The sequence below is a fragment of the Pyxicephalus adspersus genome, chromosome 6 (assembly GCF_032062135.1).
Source record: "Pyxicephalus adspersus chromosome 6, UCB_Pads_2.0, whole genome shotgun sequence".
Taxonomy (NCBI): domain Eukaryota; kingdom Metazoa; phylum Chordata; class Amphibia; order Anura; family Pyxicephalidae; genus Pyxicephalus; species Pyxicephalus adspersus.
This window is the reverse complement of record NC_092863.1, coordinates 104,445,665-104,469,147: the sequence shown is the minus strand read 5'-3', so window position 1 is coordinate 104,469,147 and position 23,483 is coordinate 104,445,665. Positions and strand designations below refer to the sequence as shown.

The window sequence follows — 23,483 nt, the reverse complement described above, 5'->3', positions numbered from 1 at the left end:
CTTTAGATTATGGAGGCATGGAGGGCAAGAGAGCTCAGCACTGTCTCAGTTAACTCCTGATTCCCGTTCCAACAGCCAACAAACACCACATTGGCAACTGGACTCTGAAAGCACAAGAACCATTGATGTGACATATTGGCCCTGGTTTATTAAAGCTTTCCAAGACTATAAAAGTTAGACTATCATGAAAGAACCTGGGTGATCCAACAAATCTAGAATAGATTTCTCAAAAATAATTTGGTAAATGTTTCTAATTTTGGAGCAGATCCATTGCAGGTTTGCTGGACCATCCAGGTTCTCCCATGATAGGCTATCATTTCCATTGGAAAGCTTTGATAAATTGAGCCCAATGTATTTTTCCCATAGATGTGTTATATATAGGTTCTATAGAGACTAATAATCAAATAGTTGTTCCTATATAGATGGTGGTAAACTTTAAACACTTAATTCCTTAGCCAAACAAAAAAGACATCAGCAGTTGCCAAACCAATGCTAAAAATTGAATTTTTTGGGATCATAATAAAAATACAAAACAGCTTTGTTTAGAAAAAAGCATAAATAGCAATTTATAACAATGCAGATTTGGTACAATAAACCTGATACTTGTGTGTTGCTCTTATAATGAGAGGAGTTGGTAGATCCTTCCCCATATATTAAACCACTCAACGCGTTTCACAGTACAGACTAATCCTCTAAGCAGCATGGGATACTGCAGGAGCACTCAGCAGCCATTATAGCCTGTTTTAATGATTCTAACAGCATTATATTGAAATCCAGAGTTACCCTGAAAGGGAATATTGACTAAAATCTGGTCTTCTTCAATCTTTCCAAAATGTTTGGCTGCTTTTTATTGCTCCTTGAAGTTGTTTCCTACCTTGCTCTATGCTTGTAAGCAGTTGTGGAACAATGAAGCATTTTTAATGCTATTTGTTTAAAGACATATATCATTTGTTAACAGCTCCTGTCCTCTTGAATAATCAGTATCTACTATGAAACACCTTGAGGTGTTCAATGTTCACGTTTTGCATTTTTTTAAATGAGCCCAAAAATCCCATTTTTTAGGCATGGTTTTGCCATTTTTGATGTCTTATATATAGTTTTCATATTCAGATTTTGCTTGATTCTCTATCATAATTGCCTAATTCCCGTCCAGAGGGTTACACGCAGCTGTTTGGTAAGTATTGTATAGGTCTGAAGCCCCAACACCTGTGAGTGTTTTTCTCGCCAAGGTGCTTACTCAGGGACAGCGATGTTATCTATTAATGAAACTATAAATTATTTATTTCACACTGTCATACTTTTTCTGTGCTTTGCATTCTTTTTTTTTTTGCCGGGTATTGCAAACAGGAGGATTCCCAGGGCTGCATGAACAAATGAAGCCCGGAGAATCCACTGTGATCCCGGGGCACTAGAGGTTAATTAGTCTCTAGTGCCGGGGATTGTAATTTCCTCGATCTTCCGATGGTTTTCACAAAATCAGTTTGCCCAAATTTTGCGGACCCATCGGAAGTTTGAGAATTTTTGAGTGTTCATCCCTAACAGTGACTATCTAAGTTAATATATTCTAAATGGTTTTATGTGAAACTAAATCATCTTTGTATATCTCCATAGGTGGCGCTGGCTGAGGGTCATAAATTTGACCGAGATGTTGAAATTCTTGCTTATTTCAATGACGTGAACAAGCCCAGCGTCACTCTGGAGTCTGGTTTGCCAGATGCTGGAGAAGGTCGGTTGAATGGAGGAATTTTGCTTATGGAATTGCCTGTTCATGTTTAGAACCCGGGGGGAGTCCATGTGCCAGTGCTTTGATTCCCTTTCCTATTGATATTGGTTTTCGCTTTGGGTTTAAGCCTAAAGTCCAAGTTACTTTTAAGATGTGGAACATGGTGCACAACATGCTACCACATACCCTACCCATCAAATATAAAATATAACATTTTATTTCCAAATCTGGTGCATCTCGTAGTGAGAGCTGTGCAATGCAATGTTTGAATTACTCATCAAAACATAGGAATCCTTGACAAGCCCCCCTTTATTTTTTTAGCACCCTGGTCTAAACAACATCACTATAATATATATGCTATATTACTATATTTTGTTCAATCTCCCCAGCCTAATGAGCTTCACCCATACTCCCATCTGAACAGTTTTCCTATCCTTTTTTTTCTGTTTTTCCCTAGTTAGATTTTATTGTCCCTTATTGATACCTATTTTCTAATGTCAATTGCTACCAATGCGTTTTGCCACAATGTATTGCTTCCTCAGGGAATAATGTGCATAGAATATGTTTAATGCACTATGAAAATGTCCTTTTGGCTGCGTTTTACCTTTAAAGTCCAACTGACCCGTCATGATATTTGATGGAGATCTCTCTCCCCTGTTAAGGCTCTTTGATGGCAGATCCTGTCGCCATGTTGAATTTCTACCCCAGTTTTCCCGAGAACCAGGAACAGTCGAAGTGTGGAGAGTTCATATTTGTTGTGGACCGGTCTGGCAGTATGGAATGCTCAATGAATTCAGAACCAAATGCTCCGATGCGTATTCAGAGTGCCAAGGTCAGTGACTATTCCTTTATATATTTATATTGTTTGTGTTTGAGTTTTGGCAGGATTGGATGCACAGGGGCCACTATTCATGTCCTTTCTTCTTCACATCGGTCACCTCAATGCTGAACTCGGTCTTCAAATCCCTTCTGGTTTCCCATTTATTTTGCTTTTTGTATGTTATTTAAAAAATGTCCTAGGTAACTTTAACGTTTTGAGGAAAATCAACATATAAAGTGAATGAAAAAAGAAAATGTCAGATTGACTCTTGTTGGTAAATTCTCTGTAGCATAATACAAATGGGCTGGGGTTTTCCCTTCTCTTTCCTATCTAATCCTAGAATTGGGTTTTTGTATAATATGGAGCCCTGTAAATATTGGGCATTGTACAATTTCATCTTTCTTTCTTCCCCCTCCAGGACACTTTGGTTCTTCTATTAAAGAGTTTGCCACTTGGGTGTTACTTCAATGTCTTCGGCTTTGGCTCCAATTTTGAGTCTTTCTTCCTGTAAGTATAATGTCCTGTAAGAGTAAATTTTCAGTTTATTTTAGTTATGATTTATATTATATTACATTATATTGTTGCATTGTTCTGTAACTTGCAAATTTTTACCAATCGTATATGTCCATTAATAGAGTACATATTCAGTTTTATACTTATGCTGTCACTCTGCCTCCCTGCTCATCAGCTGCTGAACTAAAAACTTTCCCCTCTATGGCAATCCAAATAGAGTGTAAGCTCTTTTACTTTCTGTAACCCCCCCCCAATATCCTAATAGATTTCAATAGATTTCAAACTTTTCCACCTTTTGTGTATCCTCCCTTATATCCTAATTGTACAATCTTATACCCTTTTTTGTATTTTTATTTGATAGTTATATAGTGCTGACATATTACACAGTACTGTACAAAGTCAGTCAGCTTTCATAGTCTCACAATCTAATGTCCCTACCATAGCCATATGTCTTTAATATAATCTAAGGTCAATTTTTGGGGGAGGCCAGTTACCCTATCTGCATTTTTTTAGAATGTGGGAGGAAACCCACACAAACACAGGGAGAACCTGCAAACTCCATGCAGATAGTCCTGGCTGAGATTCCAACCTGGGATTTGGCAAACGCCAGAGTGCTAACCCCTCTTCTACCCAAAAACTGTATGTCTCTCCATGACCTAAAAGATTGCAAGTTTTTTCTACCTTCCATACCATCCCCCCAACATATTGTAAGCCTTATCACCTCCTGTGTTCTTCTCCTGAATTCCCCCTCCTTATACCCCAATAGATTGTAAGCTCTTCTAACCAATACAGAAACGTTTCTTTCCTTTTGTTGTGTGAACGGTGAAATCCATTTATATAAAATAAAGATTTGCTCATGTCGATGTCTCTTGGCAGGGAAAGTATGGAATACACACAGGAGTCTCTGGAGGAAGCTGTTGAGAAGGTAAATCAGATGTCGGCAGACATGGGAGGGACGGAGATCCTGGAACCCCTAAAGAAAATCTACAAAACTGCAGGAAGACCGCAACACCCGAGACAAGTAAGAGCGTTCAGATTATTCTGAAATATTTACCAAATGTATGTCCCTGATCTACTGCATATCAGAAAAGTCCTGGGCCATTTATCCCACTGTACACCCAGAGCCGCCGGTTTATAGACCGGATACATCCTAATATCCAGACATTTATCCCACTGTACACCCAGAGCCGCCGGTTTATAGACCGGCTTCATCCTAATATAGAGACATTTTATCTCAGGTTATGGCTAATGTAGAAGAAGAAGACTTAATTTTGATTTTTTTTTTTTTATATAAATGTTTTACATCCTCTTTCCTCCAGGTCTTTATCTTCACGGATGGGGAAGTTGGAAATACACAGCAGGTGATAGCAGAAGTCCAGCAAAACGCACACAGTCACCGGTAATTTTCAGTTCTCGTCTTGGTAGGGTCTGAGAAGCTTTCCTCCCCCGAGTGCACATGATGACCCGGTTATAGTTTGCTATTGTCACATAGAGCTGTTGGATTTATTACATCAAATTGCACACGGGTAATACGCTGCAGCTGCATTCCATCCCTTCACATGCTATTGATCTCGAATTCTAGGTGTTTCACATTTGGGATTGGTGAGGGAGCCTCTACCGCCCTCATTAAGGGTATGGCCAGGGCAGCAAATGGCAGCTTTGACTTTATCACCGGAAAAGATCGTCTGCAGCCAAAAGTAAGTATTGAAAGCGACTGATAAGCAAATGTTAGTCTTGCTTTATTAGATATAGTAGGATGCAATATCTTGCTAGACGACTCCATCATTTGGGTAGGTAAACCTTTAGCATTTCCTGGTACAGATGTTTTTCCCCTGCACGCACAACCCTATTGACCAATCATAGAACTGGGAAGGTATGAGGTGGGGATTATAAGTAACAAGCTTTGACAGCACCAAAAAGTTTCCTCTCCAGTGCTACTAGCATACCCAGAAGCCTAAGTAATGTGGTCTCTGCTTAAACCAATGTGATCAAATACCGCAGAAAGAAATTATAAAACAAAAACACACATTTACCATATAATATACATACTCGAAAATAAACAGATTTTTATGATTGTTTTTCTAATGGCATTTTTTTTTTTAATCTGTACTTGGGCCACCAGATGGCGTTGTGTCCTCACCTAAAGTGTGTAACAAACTCTGGCTGTGCAAGACAAAGCATAATCTACTGGTGGCCAGTAAAGCAAAAGTGATCATTTAAGCCCCATCATAATCAACTTGTTAAAAAAAACTTGCTGTAAAAAGTGTAAATATCCTGAGCCCATGTGCTTTACCTTTTTTTCCAGTTTAAAACAAATATTTTTTAACACCTCATAGATGTATGTATTCACTTTTTTTTTATTTACATTTCTGATGATTACTGCTTTGAATATTGGCGGTGATGACTGGCAGTGACCTTAGGTTTATACTTGAGTAAATGTAATTTTCCTGTTTAAGGTAAAAGTAGGAACCATAGTTTTAATTTGAGTCCTTTAAATTGAAGTGTATACCATATGTGCATTTATAAAAGTATGTATGTATACACACAAATGTATTCAGGCTTTGTAGTGCAGAATGTTGATTGGCTGCCAAGACCCATAATGATTGCACACCGCGTGCATAACTCTTTATACACCAGAAGGGATCTCCTGCTGCTCACACCACCATTTCAGTTGACCAAATCCAGCCACCCCCTATAATATGAGAACACCATTAGATTTCTTCATTGTACAAACCAAAACTAAAATTTCACCTCCTACAAACCCCATTTTGTACACATATGTGGAAGCATCTTGTCTCCTAATCCCAACCTCTTCATTCTTACAGGTTCTGAAAGCTCTGAAAAGTGCCTTGCAGCCCACTGTGAAGGAAATTTCCTTAAACTGGACCCTTCCTCCCGGTGTGGAGCAGAAACTGGTGTCTCAGGCCCCCACTGTGATCTTCCAGGGTCAGAGGTCAATCATCTATGTCCAGTTCAAAGGAAAGGTGACCATGACTTTTGTATATATTCAAGTATAAAGTAGATTTATATGCGGTTCCTGGACAGACTTGTATTTTTCTTTTAGCTGGAAGAGGGGAATGAAATCCAAGTCTCTCTACAATATAACTTTATGGATGACATTTTCACCAATGAATTGCGGTTTCCTATGAAGATGGGCAATGTAGAGCGGTAAGCCAAAGCTATGGGCCAGCGGAGACTACAGAAAGAGGGTTGTGGCTGGAAATCCCTATTGGTTACATGTATTGGGGGGGCAACAGAACCATATCGCTTGTTCAGAAGACAAAGGGAAATAGTTTAATGACTCCAGAGCAGAAATATAACCTGTGCATGCATACAAGTAAAAGGATGTTTGTTTCATCATTCAAAAATGCATCCTAATGAAAGTTCTATATGAATATTCTCCACTTGGAACAGAGGAGAACATTGCATAGTTAATATTTTATGGATCCTACCAACATCTGATTGATTGGCACTGGACCACCTTTATTCTATATGATGAATCCCATTTCCAGCCAACACGTTTCACAGGATTAGGTTTACTGCTGCAGGGTTGCATTGGATCTGTTGGTCATAGGGACTGCCGCCACTGTCCTAACATGGAATCGGGGTTCCAGATGGTTTGTCTGATGGGGGCTATAGTACTTCTACACAGCCTAGTAGTCTCCTGCAATGACAGCTTCTAGAGATTAGCCTGGAGATATTGTGGTTCTACTCTTGGCTCTGATCCAACAGTACCAAAGCCCGGATGGGGGAGGACCCCTGATTCCCCAAAATGCATTACTTACGTTCTATGCCGTAATCCCATGAATTGTTAGATGTTCAGCCAGCTGGAGTTTCCAAGACTCTATTCACACACTGCTGTCTTCATCTATCTTCAGGTGCACAAACGGAACCTCCAGAAACCTACTCACCAATGGCAGGCTGTGTATTTAAACCCAACTATTAAAGTATAATGTAGGGTAGCTCACCAATTCTTGGATGTGGTGGTTGCATTTTTTTTTTTTTATATACTGATGACCCCACCAGTAAAACAGTCTTTGTACTAGGGTGACAAGTCTTTCTTTCTGTGCTGTATTTATGGAGATGTTTCCTTAGGAGGGGAAGTGTTTGTAATGCAGATCCCCTAGCCTTTCCTAATTTCCATTAGTGGTGTTTCATCTCCTTTCTCAGACCAACCATCCACAGACTGGCGGCCAAAAAACGTATTTCTTTCCTGGAATTGGAGGAAGAATCTGAAGAGGTGAAGAAGATGATCCTGGAGACTAGTCTGCAGTCTGGTGTTGTCTCTTCTCTAACAGCCTATGTAGCAGTCAATAAGGACACAAAGACCCGCGTGGAAGGGCCTCCTGTAGAGAGGTTTAATAACCCTATCACTGGTAAGTTTGGAAACTGAATGTAACTAAATATATTTGTGGTTTTTACTATTTAATTCATAGCTCCTCTTTTGCCATGGAGTCAGCAGTATATATGTTTGTGTTGTAGTTATGGCCTGTTCTATGCCTGCACCAGTGGCTTGCTACAGATCCCTGCGTATAATGGCTGATGCGGACGTGCCCATTCCTATCCCTAAGCCTGTTGGTGAGTTCCACTCTTGGAAATTCATATCTGCTTATTAGGTAGACTTGCAAAGGCATTCATCTCCCAACATGTCTAGAAATGTCCTACAGGGAACATGGAGTTCTCTACACCAATGTAGCTTACACTCCATTGTCACATGTTGTTGTTCATTTATATAATGGCTCTGACTTATGCCTTAATACCGAGTCCGCCATATGAATCTCTGTACAAAGCAGCTTACACTCTTTACCTCTTTAGACTGTTGTGTTGTGGCCATGTGCACCCTAAGAAATATGGTGCCCCTGCCCCCCATAAAATGCATACACATAGGTATATCTTTGAGCAGAATTACCAATAGGCTGCTTTTCAAAACCAACACATAGACCCAGCATAAAAAAATATCACTGAGGACCTTATCTTCATGTACATAACAGTGGAAAGGGGTCACAGCATCCATATGTCCTTCATCTTTTTCAATGGGTTCTTCAGATTTCAATCTTTCTCTGTGCAGAGATCCGCCAGGCAGACTTTGACCATGCATCCGGTGTGGCAGGAGACCTCAACGCTGGCCCGCTAGCAAATGCCATCCCACAAGGTAATATGAAATTTGAAGAATGTAGAATAAGAACCTTCTACCCTTTTGTATGTAGTTTGGCTGCCCATCAACCAACCTTACAGAGCTGTCTATGTTCTGTGATTGTATCTACAGCAACAACAACAGAGTCCTTTGACCAAGCAGCGACCATTTCACCGCCTTCCGGTGAGTACTTAAACTGATTTTCCTTTGTTTTTGTGATGCAAATAAGGAAAAGTCAGTTAATTTTGCAGCATATTGAAAATCTCTTCCACTCTGATGTCAAATCAGCTTGGTGTTGCCCAACTTAATTAGGCCTAATTCTTGCAAACCCTGGCTGTTATGGGCACACCCACCAGGGACCAGTCATGAAAACTGGCACAGAAGAACACTCATTCTGCATGTCCACTATTCTGTTTAGCGTTAGAGACTGCAAACAATTACCATCATCATAAAGGATTATTGTGATATGCTGAATGGGCATCAATAAATAGATGATTTATTGCACAAAGAATGAAGGTGGGCTAAACCTTCCCAACCCTTTCCAAAATTATTTAAAAAGTTGTCACTGTTGCAGCTTTTTGGACCCCTATCTGGATTTATTTAAACCTCTTTGGCCCTATTTCTCTCAAAAAATATATTGCATGCTGCAATTTACATTTTCCCCTTTTTCCTATGACAGTAGAGACTCCTGGCTTGTACAGACTGATTGCTCTCCAGAAAGCTGATGGCTCCTGGGAAGCCACCTTGGAATTTGCCTCCATCCTGGGAATACCTGAAAATCTTATGGAAAGCTGTCCTGTATCGGTAATGTATAAATGCTGCAACACAATACCTGTGAAAATCTAATGGGGTGATGACGTATAATAGGGGCTCATTGGATGCACTTGATTGATCATCCACAAGATGATAGTTCAAATAATCCACAAGATAGTTCAGATGTATTTAATTTAGACCCTATACGTGCCAAAATATAGCTATTTACCCAACAGTACACGCAGAGCCACCGGATTATAGGCTGGATACCTCCTACATATAGAGCCATTTATGTAACTTTGGAGAAGAGCCTAAAGTGCAATAAAAAGGACTAACCAGCAAGGCTTTGATCAGATGGCCAGAAAGTGGTTTCAATGACTGCTTTAGCAATCCAAAGGTTCTGCATCCCTGAATTGGTCATTACCTTTACGTGTGTGATATGTTTTCTCTTGTGCTTTGTGGTAGTGATTTTCTAAATGGTGCAAAAAAAAAATGCTCAATTCTCTTTGCAGACTGTAGAGTTGTCTGTGTGGGCGACAGTCCTGGCTGTGATCTGGCTTCATACTTCTTGTCTGGATCAGAGGGATGAGTGGGAGCTGCTGGAGGGAAAGGCCATCTCCTGGGTCAAGGCTAAAGCAGGTAAGATGGCCATATTTACATACGCCTCTGATATTGCCCCAAATCTCTGGCCAGGTCCTTCAGCAGCACGTCTGCACCCTCTGTAGTAGAAAGGAATCTTGCAGCTGATAAGTTTGCCCTTGTATAAGTCTCTTATCCTCGCACCTTGCGCATCATAGCCATCCCCTTATTTCCAGCGCTTAATTACAACACAAGAAGTCTGCAATAACATAAACTTTAAAAAAAGTTCCTTTTTTTTTTTGCTTAATGTCTGATGAAGCTGTTGAGATTTAACAATGACTATGATAAATGGGTTAATCACCTCCATTTGTCTCCTCAGGTCCCTCCCTAGCAGAATTGGTCAAAGTCGGGAAGGAGTTTCTAAAGTCATCAGTGGAGGTTTCTGTGTTTGGGCTCTGATTGTACCTGCGGAAGTTGTGTGTAATAAATCCTTTATGCTGCTGATAGAATTCTGTGATCTTCCTATTCATTATCATGTAAATCGAGTCTTAATTTTTGGCACGATCTGCCATGTTTTTGACACTTTCCTAGAACTGTATTTGGGTTTACTGATCTTTAGATAAAAGGATAAAGAAAACATATGACTAGTTACGTGTAACTTTAAATTGGTCTGATGGGCACCTCTCTTCCTTGCTGCTTCTAACTCCAACACCAAAAAGGCATACCATGTCCTTGCTTCCTCATCCTTGGTGGGAGCTTTGGGAATGATGTAGAGGGAATCTATTGACCTGCCCAACAAATGAGGGCCATTCTTTGACGCAACGATAAAATGAAAATCTTTTTCAGTGGATGGCGAATTGGTGCCAGAGAAGTAGGGTCCAATTTACAGTGCACTTAACATCAGAAATATATTGGGGCTGCCATTGCTTAGTTTTTTTTTTTTCCTGGCTTCATTATCATATTATCATATTATCATAAGTGTCAGGAAATATTCTGATTTCTGATCTCTATACTACTTTTCTATGATTCAGGAAGGTTAAAAACACAGCAACCACATTACAACTGTGACCTGTACAAATCTTTCCAAGAACTTGCCAATGCTTATTTTGGATCTCTGGCCAGACTTGACCTGAATGTGAATTCTGGGTGTGTGCAATCTCAATGCATGGTCTGGAATATAAACCTGGCAAGGCTTTGCTATCTCTAACCATCAAATATTGGACCATACTTTTAAGTGCCAATTTCCTGGCAATCCATCCTTCTCAGGTCTGAGTGATGGCCATCAATATTTAGCCCTGTTCTTGGGAGCCTGGACTTTTATTTGGAAGTCCCTTGGGAAGGGTCATGGGCTCGTAGTAATAATGCAGAGAGCTCTGCTTGCTACAGTTTTGCAGATCAACTATCCCACCACAAGAAGTAGGTGACCTTCTAGACATCATGCAACCAGCCAGATAACCCCAGGAAAAAAGGATTCGACCATTAACTTTAATCATAAAAAACACAAAATTCCAGTAACAATTTTTTCTTTTAATGACTATATACAAGGTTACATAACATTATTAGAGTTCTTCAAACACAATACAAAGCAAAATGTAACAGACATTGCTAAAAGATGGAAAACCAAACACTATGAAGGTCTTCATAGGGGTACAATACAATGAGAACATAAAACTATCCTTTATGGAAAGTTTTACAATGAGTTGTTACTTATTTTTACTATACTCCTGTTTAAATTTGACCATTATGGAATCTAAGTTTGCTCAGAGCTATGTATGTCCCACTCCCCTCCGGACACACATTGGTCATTGGCTCCCCAGGCTCTGTACATGGACATTTAGGCATGGAACCTTTGACTAGCTATTGGTGGGAAATCAAATTTGCTTAGTTCAGACCGTAGAGGCTCACTTTAATGAACTGAGGTTCTCGTCTGGCAGTCAGATCTTATTTCCACTTTTTTAAATATTTACCAAAGTGCTGACTCAAAGTTTGCAATTTTCAATGTGCCTCTTGGGGGTTCAATCTAAGGATCACTTTGATCAAACCTTCAAGGGGTCCAGTTCAGAGTTTTTTCAACAGAAAATGAGACCTCCTTTTAATTTACTGGACATACAGGAAATGGAAGTATAACATGGTTTAAACATTCTGCAGAAAATACAATTCTGTGAACATTACATCCTACACCTGAATACACCAATGACACACAAATAGTGCAACCAGTTATTATTTCATAAATAGCACAGTCAGCAAGTCTAATGTCGGCTCACAGATGGACAGTAGGAAGGCGCAATACAGGTTAGGCTTAAAATAGATGCAGCAATATTCCAGGAACATCAAGACAAGGCCTCCACCATCTTGGTCCCTCTAATCGTCTCCTCTCACAGGCCAAACACTTTTGGGTCCACGGTGGATTTCAGCAGCTCATTCCCGGCACTGACAAACTCACCCAGAGAGGAACCTGAGGAGACATTTTTATTAATTGTGGGCACTGTGTACTAGGTAATAAATATTAGGATTTAAGTCCACTATTTGTAGGCAATTAACCACATGGACCAAATTTGTCATTTCATATATTATATCAAAGTTGACCACTTGGTGATTGGAAATCTCATAATTGAATGGGGTAAAGAGGTGGAGGAAGCACAGATTCACATAATGAACTGAGTATGAACATGGAGATTCTTTTATTGAAGGTCCTCAAATACAGCTTTCTCTCCAGAAATGGGAACAGTGAGCAGATGAAGGGACACCACCAAATCTCAAGTAGAGCTTTACATCTATGAGGTCACAAACAGATGTGCCTGGGCACACAAAGTGGTCTGCTATACAACTATTAGGATCTAACACAGTTGTGCCGAGGCACAATGTGAATTATTACACAAAATTCAGGACAAAAAGTACATTTTAAGGCACAATTATATTTCTAGATGTTACCAATGAGTTTATGGTAGAGCAAATGGTCACATCACACCACAACCCATTAACATAAATGTGAGAAGCGCAAGAACCTTGACAGCCAGGCCCTATGAGCATCCTCACAAGGTGGGTTCTAGACAGTAATCCATAAGAACATAAAGGTGGTATGATCTAGATAGCTATATATTGCACAAGGTCCTTTAGGCTTTTGTGGTATGTATCTAGGTAGGTACTGAAGGTAGGAGCAACTTCCCATATACATTGTGAGCATTGTCTGATCATTAGCAGGTTATACACAATGCTTGTGTATCCAATCCTATGAAGTGCCACTTGATCCAATGGTGTAGTGGATGTTCTTGCTACTCCTAGCAATTATTTGCTATAGATTTTGATAGCATAAATATAAAATTGCCCCTGTGCTCCTAGGTTAAGTTGGTAATTAAGAACCATTTACATCTAAACTCCTTGCAATTCCAGAAACATTGTGTAGGCAAAAATGCTTTAAAACAGGGTTATTACCTAAATAAGGAAAAGCCCTCCAAAGTGACATTAACAAAAGCCAATTAGAGTTTGCTGTATTGAGGACATATCAGTTAGAGGATGGATTCCCACTGGTCATCAGTACCCTTACCTGCTTTAGCCTTGACCCAGGAGACGGCCTTCCCTTCCAGCAGCTCCCATTCTTCTCTTTCATCCAGACTGTTGGTGTAAAGCCAAATCACGGCCAGGACCGTCGCCCACACCGACACCTCCATGTTCTGCAGAGGACAGAAGGAGAAGTTTATCGTACAAGACAAAAAAATGTTTTATATCTGCATAATTCTTGGTTCCCCAACTAAATGGTTTTGACCATGAAGGCATCAGGCCAATAGAGATTCACCTTTATTTACAGTGAAATGCAGTGAAGGCCATTTATTTATCATGATGTGGAATAAAAGAAATAGTAAAAATGTAATAAAAAATGTCATAATAATATGATTCATCCTCATTATCTGGCAGCAGAATAAATTCCTCATCACCCAGTGCTCCGATATGATCAGTAACACAATACCTGGTCAGGGTTCTGGGTCTTTATGTCTGATTCTGATATTCCCAGGACATCAGAGAATTCTGGGGTCAGATTCCAGGATCCGTCCGCATTCTGCAGGGAGATCAGCCTGATTAGATCCCGGGGCTCCTCCAGATCAGGTTCATGTTCTTCCATGTCAAGAGAGTCTAAATAAGAGATATAAAAGATAAATGAGCACATAAAGGATGAATTATTTTCTTCCCCCAAATTCCGTATCAATGGGCCTAATTTAGATTTGGTTTTGGGAATGGCCCATTAATGCTCTGTATTGGCAGGAAGTTTTGGATTACTTGTCCAGGATTTCAGGGATTAACAGAGGTTTGTCCGGCCATTCCCATACTTCATATTCCAAGTAGTATGGGACCCTCTGGTTTAGAAACCAAACTTACTAAATGTAAAAAAAAAACTCTACACAAGCCAATGTTGATTGACAAATTAACTTCCTCTAGGAATATGGATGCATACGCTAAGCATTTTTCCAAATCTGGCCAAGGTACTGGGGGGACTAATTGCAAATAATCAATATTAGGAACAGTGGTCTCCATATAAATTTGTTTTCAGCTGGGTTGAGGGAAACTGTAGTCAGGTGGTCTAAAAGCAGATGGGCAACACATTGGGGCAAATTTAGTGTTCCCAGTTATTTGTGCCATAGGTATCAAGTAACTGTGCTAGGTTATTACTGTCCTAAAATTGTTCCAACTTTCTATTGCCCTTATTATGCCCCATTTTTTAATCATCTTTGTATTATGGGCCTGACTTATGAAAGTTCTCCAAGCCTGGAGTGAATACACTTTCAGAAGTGAAGCTGGGTGATCTAGAAAACATGGAACGGATTTTTAAAAATCATTTGCTAGCAAACATTTTGAATCTTGGACCAGATCCATTCCAGGTTGCTGGATCACCCAGCTTTATTGATGAAATTGTATTCTCTCCAGCCTTGTAGAGCTTTCATAAATCATGGCCTATGTCTCAACTGTCTAGTGACTCTATATTTTAACCTAATTTTTCAGTAACCACCCAAAAACAGCCAGGTGGCTAATGAAAAATGTCGGGGGTGCACCCAGCTAAAAGAGGCCGGGGAGAACACTGAGGAAAATGTTTCAGTGATATTACACTGAGAAGCTACACAGGACTTTGGAATATTCTTCTTTTCCTTAGTATTTGATTGAGTTAGTCTGAATTACCTTTGTGTTTTTTAATGTCTTATGTTAACAATGGGATACATGTTTCTTTTTTTAATTTTTTAAATAGATTAAAATAGAAATAGATTAATAGAAAATATAAAATAGAAATAGATTAATTTTTTTGTGACATTACCATAACATTTGTGGAATTTTATTGTAGATTGTATTCAGGATTTGTAAATTTTTTTTTCTAGAATTCCTAATTTGTAAAGCTTAACATTTATGCAGAGGCAGCTTCTTCTTCTTCTCCTCTGAGCCGTTTCCCAGCATACAGTATGTGGATAGCACCTGGACAGGGACAGTCATGGGTGGCATACAGGTGAGGCGAGGGCTGACAACAGATTTCAGTGTGTTGGATCTTTATTAGGATCAACAGGTATTTTATGCTACTTTTAACATCTTTTATAAAATAAAAAAAGGGAACAATGTGTGTGTAATACAAAAATACACTTTAAACATGACATTGTAATTAGAAAATAAAAGTGATTATTCTTACCGCATGTAGCTACAAAATCTTCAACCTTTGCTACTATGGAAAGTCAACAAAAAGAAACACTAACATTAGTATTTTTAATTTGTTTTTCTAACCTTAATCTTTGACAGATTTTTCTCTTTAGTGATTTCAATTTAAAAATCTAGCACATGTATGCAGCTATAGCCATGACTCACAGATGGCTGGCTAGGATTATGGTCGGCAACCAGCTCCCTTTAACTGCATCCCTAATCTTCCACGTTTTATGCTCCGTCCACTGTTATGTCATTTTGTGAGATGCCACTTTCATGCATTTATATAGCATATTATACCAATACAACATTTTTGAACTTTTGGGGCACTTTCCATTAATGTGCATTCACATAATTTGTTTTTTTTTATCATAAAAACATAATTTATTCAAACCTTTGAAAATATTATACAGATTCCAACAAACATCTAGAGGATTTTTCCCACAGCCGCATTCATTCATAAACGCATGCCCTATGACTCACTCTGAGAGGATGAGCCTTCCTCAGCCAATCAGAGAACACTAGAGGTTTTGAATAGGGAGACTTCTGCCCATTCCATTTAACCTCTAGTTCTGGGCATATTTTCAATGATTGCATCCGTGGCTGCAATCATTGAGAAGGGTGTGCGATCCCCGGAGCACTAGAGGTTAATTAACCTCTAGTGGCCTGGAGATCACAAACAGAAGGATTCCCAGGGCTAAATGCATTTTAATTTTACTATTTTAATGCTATTTTATTTCGCTGATATTTTGCGGAACCATTGGAAGTTCGAGGAAATTTTCACGAGACTGTCAGAGGCATTCTCGCTCATCCCTAGTTTAGAGTAGTGGTTTATATTTGTCCTAATTTGTCTTAATTTGCCCAGTTTGTAAGTTTAGATTATGATTTCTCTCTTTTGAGCCAGAATCTTTGGGTCTGTACTGGGAATCCATAAGAACAAGATCCCTTCTGCAAGGAAGATAATACGGGGCCTCCATTATCTCATTTAGAAGTGTAAGCTGTGGCGTCCTTGACTTGCGTGCTTGAATTGCCTTCGGTTTCACCATTATCTTCTACAGGGCTTTTAGGATCATTAATAGTGTTGTTGCATGCTGTCTAGGGTAAGGGACAATAAAACCAAACAAAAAGTATTGTGTGGAACTTGCACAGTCTCTAAAGAGGCCATCAAATACCTTGCTGTGACACTCAACATGCTGAATAGTGAAAACAAGTACCTTCTGTACTGTGGTTGGAAAAAAATCTAACTCAAATGATCATCCAGCAGATTCTTTGAGTTTGGGAAATACAAAGCTGGCAAATCTTGAAGATGCTGCTCTGCCCAACCTAAAATCAGAGCCGAGATCTGTAGAAGAGGGAAACTTCCTCCTTGTTTGCCAAGAACGTTATCCATTAAAACTTTCACCTTCTGTTGATGTACTAGATAGGTAAATAGCCTTAGGGTTTCCTAGGCTGTCATCAATTCTAGCTGGTTGAAGTGGCCGAGAACCGGATATGTAAATTGTTCCTGAGCCCAATGACCTAGACTTTAATAGCACTGGTTTGTAAAATATTTGTAAAGGAAAGTATTCCTGTAAGGAAGTCTTGATCCTGAACATATAGGGCCCTTTCATACTCATGGTGTATGGTTGGAAGCTCCCATATGCATAAGCAAACCGCTGCTATGCAAGGGCAAACTGCACTGCACAGAACCAGATTTGTCTTCAGCCACAGAGATAATCATCATGCAACAAACATGTGGCATAAGGGGTCTCTCATTGCTGTTGTTGCCACAATGTTCCAGAGCTTAAGTGACAGGGGTGTGCAACCACGTGCAACAAATGGTTTTTAACCTCTCCAATTCACTTGAATGGGAGAAGTTGGTACCATAGTTGAGCCAACTGCTGCTTACCAATGAAATGGCCAATGAAATGACCAATGACCAACGGCCCATAGTAAGAAATGGCCCTTACCAAAGAAAAAAAATGAGAAAATAAGCATATCAATTAGACCAAACATTATAGCCAATGGCACAGTGTAAGGATCTACACGACTCTGACAAAGCCATATCCTAATGGATGTGTGTGTATGGTGGTGGGGGTTAAATGGCTTGATCTGATCCTACAGATACTTAAGCACACATTCCTGAAAAATGTAATGCTAGTCATAGGAGACAGTTGTCGGAACACACATTGGATTGTGACTTGCTGCGTAAAAAGCTGCATATTTGCTGACCAGTCAGAGTGCCCATGCTGATCTCTGTACATTGGCAAAATACCTAAGAGGCCACATAAATGTCAGAACTGTTCCATGAAGGAATGGAAGAAGTAGGAGTACAGAATAAAGTATAATAATTAATAAAAGTGCAGAAAATATAATAAATTAAAGAATTCACTTACACGTACACTCTTTTTTACACATTCTACGGGGAGAAGCTCGACAAGCCATCATTAAAGGGGTGCCTCCAAAGTAAGTGGACGACATCATTAGAGCTGTAAGCATAGAAAAACAATAAGTGATATGTTATATTCTACAGATTCTGGCCATGTTTGGAGCAGGAAATAAGAGATAACGTATTCATACATATAGTCCCTTGTTTTCCCAAATCATTGGCAACAATTGCTGATCCTAAATTTATTGCGGACTATTTATGGGGATGCAAAGATAAGTTGTGACTGAGGGTTGCAGAGATGGGCTGTGGACAAAGGGTGCCAAAGTAAGGTTTGGGGTAGGGGTTGCAGAGGAGAGCTGCACATGAGGAATACAGAAGGGAGCTTTGGATAAGGTGTGCAGGAAGCACAGGTAAGTATCACCTCTGTTCAATATGCTCTGTACACTGTGCTGTGTGTTACATACCTAGTACTGTTGTAGGTTACATACTTATGGCTGTTCAACCTGCTGGACTACACTCCAGAACTGTGTATAATGGGGTATACATTACATATTCCTGAACCCTACACAACCTATGCTAGGCCATGCATTACATATTCCTGACCACTGGTTAGATGAAAAGTGAGCTGAAGGGATCTGCAGTCCTAATATCCAAATTATCCAAATTTATCAACCTAGTATATGAGCTGATCCTACAAAAATCTAAAACAGTGTCAACTCTTTGGTTCCTTACAGTTGCATTCCATACAGAGACACTAAACATTAATTTAAAATGTGATAACTACATACCTGGAGCTGGGATGTCCCTAAGCAAGGGAGGACCCTCAACCCGTGTCTTGGTGTCCTTGTTCACACCTACATAGGCTGTGAGAGATGAGACAACACCAGATTGCAGACTGGTCTCTAGGATCTTCTTTTTTACTTCTTCAGAAGTTGATTCTGTTCCTTGTTCCAGTTCAGATATCAGAGCTTTGGCGGCCAGTCTGTGGATGGTGGGCCTGAAAGAGGAAAGACAGAGCGTGAGAATACCAGAACTTTGCTGGCCTGCAGATGGTGAATCTGATCGAGATGGACAATGCTTGAGGAGACCAGAACCCTGCAAGTCAATAGGTGAGGAAAAGTAGGCATTGCCTGTAGATGGTAAACCTAATGGGGATCAACAGTGTATAAGGAGACCATAGCTCTGCCAGCTAGTATGCAGGTGAGCAAATAGGGCAGTGAATGAGACCAGAACTCCTCCAGTCTCTAAATGGTGACCAAGAGATTCAGCATGGGCAGCGTGGTGGCTCAGCGGTTAGTGCTCTGTCCTTTGCAGCGCTAAGAATCAAATCTCGGCCAGGACACTATCTGCATAGAGTTTGTATGTTCTCCTTGTGTTTGCATGGGTTTCCCCCCCATATTACAAAAACATGCAGTTAGGTTATTTGGTTTCCACCCATAAAATAAACTTTAGACTGTAATAAAGACATATGACTATGGTAGGGACATCAGATTGTGAGACCATTTGTGGAACAGCTAATGATATGACTATGGAGTTCGCAAATTGCTGACATATTAAGTTGGCGCTATATAACGACCATTGCTCTGTTAGTCTATGAATATTGGGTGATAGAAGACAGACAGTGGATAAAGAGACCAGAGATCTCCCAGTCTATATGTGGTGGGTGAAATCAGATAGACAATACATGAAGAGAGCAGAACTTCTCCAGCCATCGCATGGTGGGTGAGCAAAGATAGACAACGCATAAAGATACCAGAGCTCNCTTTGGCGGCCAGTCTGTGGATGGTGGGCCTGAAAGAGGAAAGACAGAGCGTGAGAATACCAGAACTTTGCTGGCCTGCAGATGGTGAATCTGATGGAGATGGACAATGCTTGAGGAGACCAGAACCCTGCAAGTCAATAGGTGAGGAAAAGTAGGCATTGCCTGTAGATGGTAAACCTAATGGGGATCAACAGTGTATAAGGAGACCATAGCTCTGCCAGCTAGTATGCAGGTGAGCAAATAGGGCAGTGAATGAGACCAGAACTCTTCCAGTCTGTGAATGGTGACCAAGAGATTCAGCATGGGCAGCGTGGTGGCTCAGCGGTTAGTGCTCTGTCCTTTGCAGCGCTAAGGTTCAAATCTCGGCCAGGACACTATCTGCATAGAGTTTGTATGTTCTCCTTGTGTTTGCATGGGTTTCCCCCCCATATTACAAAAACATGCAGTTAGGTTATTTGGTTTCCACCCATAAAATAAACTTTAGACTGTAATAAAGACATATGACTATGGTAGGGACATCAGATTGTGAGACCATTTGAGGGACAGCTAATGATATGACTATGGAGTTCGCAAATTGCTGACATATTAAGTTGGCGCTATATAACGACCATTGCTCTGTTAGTCTATGAATATTGGGTGATAGAAGACAGACAGTGGATAAAGAGACCAGAGATCTCCCAGTCTATATGTGGTGGGTCAAATCAGATAGACAATACATGAAGAGAGCAGAACTTCTCCAGCCATCGCATGGTGGGTGAGCAAAGATAGACAACGCATAAAGATACCAGAGCTCTGCTATTCTTAGTGGTGTCTAAGTGGTGACCCTTTAAAAGCCAGCACAGAGAATGTTTGTCATTGTTGTAGGACAGGGGTCCTGAAGTCCAGTCCTTTAGGGAGAGGATGCACATACTTTTTTAGTACTTCTCCAATAGACATCAGTAATTGAAATAAGAAATAGTTTAACAGAGAGTCAGAAAATCACTCATTTTATGCCAAAACCCAGCCTATAATTTGTCCTCAAAAACTGAAGTTCAGGATCCCTGAAGTAGGATGACTCAAATATTGACCTTTCCTCATTCTGAACGTTCAGTGGGAAACGAAGGTTGTTCTTTATTATTTCATCTTTATACTTGTACTGCAGACAGACCTCACCTTCAGCTTCATTCTCCACCTTGGGGAAAAAAATAAAGATGTCATTTCCAAAATCAATCTTTGCTCTGAATGTGAATATATAGGAGATAATGTACAGTCTATAAGGAAATTAGGGGTACTGGAGTCAAGGACCACCTAGTAATGTATAACTGCAATCATGTATTTACACACATATGCTCGCCTTCTGTACTTTGTGTTCTTGAAATGCATTGTTTTACAACCATCTCCTGACTATTCTATGAGTATAGGTATATGTTGTCCACTTTTCTTAAGATTGGATGGAGCCTATTTGGCGCATGGTTTTTGTACCACTAGTTGAGCCCCATTTGACATGTCATTTCCTGCCAGACTTTGTCCTACCCAAACTTTCTGCAGCCTTGAAACAAAAGTACAACACAACACAATCTTCCTTGGGCTTACAGACCTTTCCTTTTAGCTGAGCGTAGACAATTGACTTTTGACCCTGGAAGATGGCAGCGGGGGCTTTGGAGAGTACGATTGCTTCCATGTTGGAAGGAAGGGTCCATGTTAGTGAGACATCCTGCACGGTGGGTTGTAAGGAGCATTTTAGTGCCCGAAGAACCTAGGGAATTTAGTAGGAAAATAAGTAAATGCAACTAAAATGATTTTTTAACTTTACCTAAAAATAAATACATTTTAGTCAGAATAAAAAAAAATGCATGGCCCAATAAAGATAACTTTTTAACAATAGCTTTAGCTATAATATTTCACCTAAATTCAGAGATATTTTAACACCTTACAGTACTTTTTGGATTTCTGGCTACCAATGTCTCTGGAACATATATTGTAGATTTCTCCAAGTCACCACTTTTTCCAGATAGCCACCTTACACCTATTCAAGTTAAGTGCTGGAGTAACTAAAAAAAAAACAGCTCTGCCCCTTATAATGACTATATTGCTTCATTAAAAATGTAAAAAAAGAAAAACAAAAAGATGATACCACCTGTGCTTTGATATTTTGCTAGATTATGGCTTGCCTTAAATGTGCATTGAAAGTAACAAGTACAGTACATTAGATAGCCCTAAATTATTTCTTCCTCTCTTTCTACCCTTTGATTTTTACAAAATAAATTGCCAAGAGAAAGCCTATTTTTCTACTAAAAATATATTAGTAGTTTGTTTTCTAGGTTTGTTTGCTGATCCTTGACCCCAAAGTCAAGCTCTTCCACTAAACTAAATTCATGTTCTATATTATTCACCTTGGGAAGCATCTGAAGAAATATTCACCAAATGGAAGATACTGCCATAGAGAGATTGGCACCAAAAAGTCATGACCCGACAGGCTGCTGTCTGACTGGGTCTGCAACTCTCTCACTATCTGCTATCAAATTTAAACAAGAGGTGCACCACTGTACTATCAGTGAAAAATCATACTTCAACAAAAGTACTTAAGGCATACAGGAGAATTTTAAGGCTTTACATACAACTGTGATTAAATTTACCTTCCTGACCATATTAATCTTGCAAATATAACAGACCTCAGCCTAAAACATAAACAAGTATTGTATAAAGGAAAAGAAAAGAAGTGTGTAAGTTGTGTCTTTCCCATTTTTAAAGATTTACAGTCCTGTTAAAAAAAAAAAATTACCAATATTTTCTGGACCTCAGTAGATCTTAAATTTAGGCAAATACAGGTTAAAAAAAAACATATGACATATTACACATTATTTACAAAGACTAGGTCAAAATGCAGAAGCAGTGTGTGAAAAATGAGCTACACCTTTACTACTGCCATATGAAAATAGGTGGGTAGGTAGCAAGGGTGCTGCTATTGAAATCCACTTGATTAATTGATCATGAGCAAGTGAGTATAAATATTATCAAGTGGAAAACTTTCAGGACAGTTGTCAAAGTATACCTTGCAATTTCCAATGTCAGTATTACTCCTACCTTGGGTTGCATGCGGTCTTTGCCAGTAATAAACTCAAATGTTCCACCTCCTGCCCGAGCCATGCCTTTAATGAGGGATGTGGAGGCTCCTTCACCGATTCCAAATGTGAAACACCTGCAACGGGGGAGACAAAAAGCCCCTGCTTTTGGTGGTATGGGACCAAAAAGGACTTAAAGCCCTCAAGGATTAGGTAATTTTGAAAGGAAAAGCACTGATGTTTTCTTTATGCCAGTGGGGTAAGCTATCATGGTGATGGGCTAGGAGGAATGTGTGGAGGACAGGGTTAGAGTGGATTGGCATTTGTCTTTAAAAGCAGGTTATTAAAACTAATTATAACTGAGGATCTTTAATTTATGAATCTTTATGATGTCAACTGACAATGGTTAAAGCAGAACTAAACTACTTTCCCGGCTCCTGTGGTGGTGGCAACAACCTGGTCTTCTTTGGCCATATTACATTTTGGTAATTTTGGCAGAGTTGCCTATACATAGCTTAGGTACATTCTAAAGAGGAATGCAAACAGACATGCAAGCTTGTTGTATTGCAAAAGACACATGGAGGTCTCTTTTGCAATTAAAAAATGCATGTTTACATTTTTTTTGTATACAGGGCCACTCCAACCATACCCACCCCCTCCACCTGTAAATCATCACTGGCCTCCCTCAGCTCCGGTACTGTGGATGAAGTCTCCTCTCTTCTCTCATCATCTCCATCACCTACATGTCCACTTGACCCAATTCCCTCTACTCTACTCCGTGCCCATTCCTCCATCCTGGCCCCGCCCTAACCAAACTTATCAACCTCCCCCTTTCTACAGGTATATACCCTTCCAATTTCATACATGCCATTATTCTTCCTATCCTAAGGAAACCCTCATTAGACCCCTCCATACCTTCTAACTACCCTCCTATCTCCCTTCTACCATATGTCCCCAAACTTCTTGAGCGCCTTGTTTACAAAAGATTCACCGATTACCTGAGCACCAACTCTCTCCTTGACCCCCTCCAGTCTGGCTTTCAAGCTGCCCATTCCACTGAAACAGCCCTTACTAAAGTGGCCAATGACCTCATCAGAGCTAAGTCTCAAGGCAACTTTTC

At 39.9% G+C, this 23,483-nt stretch overlaps 2 protein-coding genes across 2 annotated transcripts in view; one reads left to right on the top strand and one right to left on the bottom strand.

Annotated features, from left to right (window-relative positions):
- The window catches only part of LOC140332792 (von Willebrand factor A domain-containing protein 5A-like), a 12,243-nt gene extending 2,212 nt beyond the window's left edge, over positions 1 to 10,031 (top strand). Inside the window, exons 2-16 of the mRNA XM_072413987.1 lie at positions 1,612 to 1,726; positions 2,386 to 2,555; positions 2,962 to 3,050; positions 3,933 to 4,077; positions 4,376 to 4,455; positions 4,639 to 4,753; positions 5,882 to 6,040; positions 6,121 to 6,224; positions 7,227 to 7,432; positions 7,539 to 7,634; positions 8,125 to 8,208; positions 8,323 to 8,373; positions 8,870 to 8,994; positions 9,456 to 9,582; positions 9,902 to 10,031. Of these exons, the coding sequence (XP_072270088.1) occupies positions 1,612 to 1,726; positions 2,386 to 2,555; positions 2,962 to 3,050; positions 3,933 to 4,077; positions 4,376 to 4,455; positions 4,639 to 4,753; positions 5,882 to 6,040; positions 6,121 to 6,224; positions 7,227 to 7,432; positions 7,539 to 7,634; positions 8,125 to 8,208; positions 8,323 to 8,373; positions 8,870 to 8,994; positions 9,456 to 9,582; positions 9,902 to 9,981 (1,746 nt within the window). The 3' untranslated portion in view covers positions 9,982 to 10,031. The remainder of the gene's footprint in view (positions 1 to 1,611; positions 1,727 to 2,385; positions 2,556 to 2,961; positions 3,051 to 3,932; positions 4,078 to 4,375; positions 4,456 to 4,638; positions 4,754 to 5,881; positions 6,041 to 6,120; positions 6,225 to 7,226; positions 7,433 to 7,538; positions 7,635 to 8,124; positions 8,209 to 8,322; positions 8,374 to 8,869; positions 8,995 to 9,455; positions 9,583 to 9,901) is intronic.
- A 997-nt stretch (positions 10,032 to 11,028) lies between these two features.
- Positions 11,029 to 23,483, bottom strand: part of LOC140332321 (von Willebrand factor A domain-containing protein 5A-like) — a 40,415-nt gene continuing 27,960 nt past the window's right edge. The window contains 9 exon segments of the mRNA XM_072413585.1: positions 11,029 to 11,977; positions 13,067 to 13,193; positions 13,487 to 13,650; positions 15,185 to 15,217; positions 17,574 to 17,660; positions 18,349 to 18,557; positions 20,390 to 20,493; positions 20,899 to 21,057; positions 22,386 to 22,500. Of these exon segments, the coding sequence (XP_072269686.1) occupies positions 11,898 to 11,977; positions 13,067 to 13,193; positions 13,487 to 13,650; positions 15,185 to 15,217; positions 17,574 to 17,660; positions 18,349 to 18,557; positions 20,390 to 20,493; positions 20,899 to 21,057; positions 22,386 to 22,500 (1,078 nt within the window). The 3' untranslated portion in view covers positions 11,029 to 11,897.